This window comes from Charadrius vociferus, unplaced genomic scaffold, assembly GCF_000708025.1.
Source record: "Charadrius vociferus isolate BGI_N301 unplaced genomic scaffold, ASM70802v2 scaffold51, whole genome shotgun sequence".
Taxonomy (NCBI): Eukaryota; Metazoa; Chordata; class Aves; order Charadriiformes; family Charadriidae; genus Charadrius; species Charadrius vociferus.
Window position 1 is genome coordinate 351,234 of NW_009646939.1, and position 5,444 is coordinate 356,677.

Below are 5,444 nucleotides of genomic sequence, written 5' to 3' on the forward strand. Positions count from 1 at the left end.
GGCCGCGGATCCCCCCCGCCGCACCGGGGTCGGTGTGCCCCCCACGCTTTGCTTTTTAAGATCGGGATGCGCTTTTTTTCCTAAACATCACATTAAGATATTATGATTGACGTCACTGAACACCTCTGATGTAGAGACAGCTGAATTGTCCCCCAAGCCGCTTCTTTTTTTCCTTTATGAAGAAGAAAATCCTAAAAAAGGCTTTACTAATAGTAATATTACTAGTAATTTTACTAGTTACTATTACGACTAATAATAGTAATATTACTAGTAATACTAATAGTATCAACTCCCTGAGCTAGCCTCTGTGTGACAATTCTTGCTTTCAAATAAAATAAGCAAAGAACTACGTGTAAAGATTCTGCAGGTACATTAAAAAAAAAGCAACCATCTTCAAAAATGCCACCCAAATCAGCATATTGCTGTGCGGTGGGGTTTTTATAACTATTTAGCCCCCTGCGCAGGGGAAGGTGAGCACTCAAAAAGAGAAATTAAAGCCTGAAAGGGCTCTGAGCTTTCTCATTACATGCACTTACAGAAACTGCCTCTGCTTTCCAAAATTGCGAATTCATTACATTTTCCATTTTTTCTGAAACTCAACCTTTTAGGAAGTGGCTGCTCTAGCATAAGAGAAGAATGTTTTGGCAGCACTCATATTCCCATTGTGTAGGTGACTCCATGGTATCACCTAAAATAGCTCCTCAGAAATAAAAGAATCTCTTACACCGAAAATACTCCAGTTTACTCATGGGCATACAGGAAGGTATTTGAAAATACTTAGAATCTGAATGCTTCTCTGTTGCAAAAGAAAGCAGGCTTGTCTTGTAATAATACAGCCTTGTGCATGTTTCATCCTGCATTAATGTTGAACGTGAGTAAGAGGTTGAGACATCTGGAAGAAAGCTGCTCAATTTTTCTCGTGGAAGAAAAAAAACCATAAACTTTATTTATACGCAAGAACGGTATAATTTATCTTTAACTTTTTACTGGAAGAAATGGGCGAGCGCATTGATGACCTCGAGAAGCACGTTGCTGACCTGATGAAAGAAGCCGGGATAGAAAACACTGATGAAGAGGTGATAGTAAGGAAACTTAATTGAGTTTTATTCTATTTTATATATTTCCACTTAGTTCTGAACTATGGGCAGCACCTAGCATGAAAATACTGTCTACATATTTATCACACCTGCATTTACTTGGATTTTAAAATACACTGAGATTTAAAAAAAAAAAAAAATACTTAAAATTACCGGACTTCTTTTTGCCAAAAGCTAAAGAACACTACCACTTTTTTGAAAGAAAAACTGTAGTTTGATGCATCTGTTCCAAGTGCCAGTGCAAACTAATCCCAAGTATGTAAATTGAGGCTGTACATTTAATAAAATGTGTGAGGCTTAAAGCACTCCTACCCACCATTCCTGTCCCTCGGGTATGCTAACCTAACTGACTGAGGATTCTCGCTGCTATACATTTACATACATCTGCTTATAAACCTGCTTCAGCATCCCAACGTGGCTCGGAGCACACCTCCTAAATACCTTCACCCCGAACACAGCAGTTGTTTGTTCTTGCAGCAGTAAGACGGGGGATGGAAGGAGCAAAGATAACTTCAGTATTATTGTCAAACACTCTGCAATATAAAATCATGCTACCGTTCAAGATCGCATGCTAGTTTTTATATTGCTGTCTGTTGGAAATGCCACGCTGCTGCCCCGATGGATGCCTTAGTCGTTATTCTTGGTATGCACAAGACAGCATAGCTTCCGTGTTTGTTGGTGCGGGTGATGTCTTCTTCCTGTTGTTACAGGCTTTCCTGATTCGAAGTGAGACACACCAATTATTTTTGTCATTTTGAAACTACTTACCCAGTGAAAGAGAGGAACGTCTGTAAATATATTGAAGTAATTTAGGCATTTATTCGTTCTGATGCTGTTTGCATGATAAGCTATGCAATAATTTTCAAAAATATAGAAAGACAATCCGTTAAGGTGTATTTAACTGTACAGAGATATTCCTGTTTTTATGCTGAATCACATTAATGAATAATTAAACCACTAACCTACTTATTCACTGTTTCTTTTCAGCACTGAAATGAGGATGTGAGCAAGAAAGATAAAGGGAGAACAGCACCACACTGAACCGGAGAGTTTACAGTCAGTGTCACTAGTCACAAAAAAGCATCAGTGAAAACAAACACACTTGCATCATGTCACAATAGAATCTCTTTTTTTTTTTTTTCTTTTAAATTATTGCCCCAGGAAAAAAAGAAAAAAGTAGAAAGCTGGGTTTATTCGTCTAAATGGGAGATTGTATTTCATGTAATTGGAAAAGAACTATTAGTTTCAAGGGAGGCAAACCCACTATTTTGGATAGAAAAATGTATCTTACATCGTGAACTTATCCAGTCACAAACTTTTTCAATGTATGAAAATGTATTCATTTAAATATTAAAATTTTCATCTCATTTTTTTGTTGCCTTTTCAACTTAAACATTCTCAGAATAACAAGATCCTTCTACGTCAAAACTTTTCCATTCGCATGTGCCATTTTGGTGCTCCTTTACATGTTTTACATTACAAAACACACCTTATCTTATTTGATGTTATTACAAAGGGGCCTTTGCAAAACTTCATTGGTATGACGAACATAGACTGTTCTGCACTAAAAGAAATGGCAGTATTTGCAGAGATCACAGCTGCTGAGCTGTTACTCTTGCCACAAGCCCATGCAAAGCTGCGCACACCCGGGCAGGTAACACCATCCAGGTATGCATACTGTGCCAATTTCAGTTCTTTAACATTAGCCATTTTGATGCGAGAGCCTACAGACAGATAGGAATTCTAGTTACCAAACACGTCCTGAACACAACATGGCACACTCAAAGAAAACAGGTCATCTGCACTAACTTCAAGGTTCTTGTACACCAAAACATCGGCACTTTTGGCAGGAAAGATTTTGTCTGAAACTCAATGGGAACCTCTTTACAACTAATTCAGAAACTGAAGCATTACCAGGTAAATAGAATACGTTAGCTAACAAAAGATAAATATGCTTTTTTAAAGCCTTGGCAGGTGTTAATACTTACCATCTTTTGTAGATTCTTCGTTAGTGTCAAGAAATCATCTCAATCAATGCTTTAATCAGTGTAGATTTGCAAGCAATGTCAAACTGGGGGGAGAGGTTGCTACGCTAGAGGGCAGGCTGGAGAACTGGGCCATAAGGAACCTCCTGAAGGTCCAAGACAAGTGCCAAGCCTGGCCTCTAGGACAGGGCAAGCTTACGCTGCAGCGTGCAGCTGTGAGGGGCTGGCTGGCATGCAGCTCTGCAGGAGAGGAGCTGGGTCTGGTGGACAAGTTGAAAGTGAGTCAGCAGGGTGCCCTGCAGGCAACAAAGGCTGCAGCCACATACTGGTCAGTATCAGCACAAGAGCAGCCAGCAGGTCATTCCCTCCTATTCAACTCCTGTGAGATCACACCCAGAATAATGTGTGAATTTGGGGGCTCCCCAGTTCAAGAAATACATTGTTACGAGGCAGCGAAACAGAGAGCCACCAAGGTATGGTGGAGTACAAAACATGTAAGGATTTGAGAGAATGTTAGTTCATTCAGCCTTAAGAAAAGACTATGGCTTGCTTTCTGGCCACAACTATCCCATGGTTAAGCATGGGGAATAGTTAATTGTTGGAGGCGTTTTACACGATAGTGTTAGTAGACACAAGCTGGAACTCAAGAAATTCCAGCTAGATGCATGGAACACTTTTTTCAACTACGAGGGTGCTCAAGCAGCAAAACAGGCTTTCCAGAAAGGCAGAGGAATCACCATCCTTAGAGATACTCAACACTGGACAGTCCTGGGAAACCTGATCAAGTCGGACTTATTTTGGGAGGTTGGTAGTCCCTTCCAACATAAATGATTCCATAATTGATAGCCACCGTAAACCAGACTAATTTAATTTTACTTTCTTGATTCATTCTAAATCCTCTAAACACACAGATGGTAAAAAAGCGTATTCCACTTTGCTTTGTGAAAAACTGGACCAAAAGTACAGGAATCTCCTTTCTGCATAGTCTGGCTTGTTTTTTCTTAATCCTGTAAATATGCATATTTCAAAATCATTTAAAACAAACAAACAAAAAACCCCACCCAAACTAAACCACACCAAACCAAATCAATAAACAAACCCCCAAAACAAAACCAAAGCCCCCCCCCCCAACACTGGCTCCATTACTGCAGAACAGAAGTTGCCAGAAATGCACATGGAAGCTTCAAAAGCCATGCCACAGTGGAATCCAATCCAAGTCTCATGAAGATATATGCATGTTAGTATACCATTAGACAATTTGGAGATCAAATGAAAGAAAGCACAGCTCATCTTTAATTCAACTGTTGACTATGCAGTCAGCTCCAGAACTACAATTACCCTTTGGCACTGCAGAATATACTCAGTACCTCAAACTGACTACTGTATGCATAATCAACATGAAAAAGAAGTCCATCACCACAAGTCAGTTAAGCTGAGGGGAGGGGGGAAGTAATGGAAGAGATTTTCTCCGAGTTCTGCTAAATATTACTAAAACATAGAATGGTTTAGGTTGGAAAGGATCTTCACTGGTTTCCAACCCCCCTGCCATGGGCAGGGACACCTCCCACTAGACCAGGTTGCCCAAGGCCACATCCAGCCTGGCCTTGAACACCTCCAGGGATGGGGCCTCAACAACCTCTCTGGGCAACCTGTTCCAGTGCCTCACCACCCTCACAGTGAAAATTTTCTTCCTAATGTTTAATCTAAACCTGCCCTCTTCCAGTCTAAAGCCATTCCCACTTGTCCTATCGCTACATGCCCTAGTAAAAAGTCCTTCCCCAGCTCTCCTGTAGGCCCCCTTTAGGTACTGGAAGGCCGCAATAAGATCTCCCTGGAGCCTTCTCTTCTCCAGGCTGAACAGCCCCAACTCTCTCAGCCTCTCCTCATAGGAGAGGTGCTCCAGCCCTTGGATGCACATTAGTGTTTTCCTCCTGTTTAGTGGATGCAGAAGCCCAAGACACTATGCAAGGAAATCCCAACAGAAGTGATAAGCCTTCATCTTCAACATTGTGACTTTGCATCCACTTACATTTGTTTTCATTCTCAATTTAATTAGCTAAAGAAAATTAAGGTGAATAAGTGAAACTCATTTTATTCTTTTAAAAAAGCTATAGCATAATTTTCCCACATATTTGTGTAACAAAAGCAAACAAAACCAGTTGAAATGTTTTTCTGTAAACAGGCTTTTTGCATACAAAAATACATCATACCAAAAGGACAACAAAGTCTTTAAAAATAAAAAAAAAACAATCCAAAATTCACCAACAGTATTACTGCAGTCAGACAGTTCCAGGCTTCGTGCCTTTTACTTTTCCAAATGGAATTCAAACCTTTTAAATAATTCAAAATATGCTCAAAGTTG

The 5,444-nt window shown here is 40.1% G+C and overlaps 1 protein-coding gene across 1 annotated transcript; it reads left to right on the plus strand.

The window, feature by feature from the left end:
- Nucleotides 1-983: 983 nt before the first annotated feature.
- HSBP1L1 (heat shock factor binding protein 1-like 1) lies at nt 984-1,100 on the plus strand (the record flags this gene model as incomplete). Its single annotated transcript, XM_009895005.1, has 1 exon — nt 984-1,100. A coding segment is annotated over one exon (117 nt), but the record flags the coding sequence as incomplete, so codon positions are not given.
- Between the last annotated feature and the right edge of the window lie 4,344 nt (nt 1,101-5,444).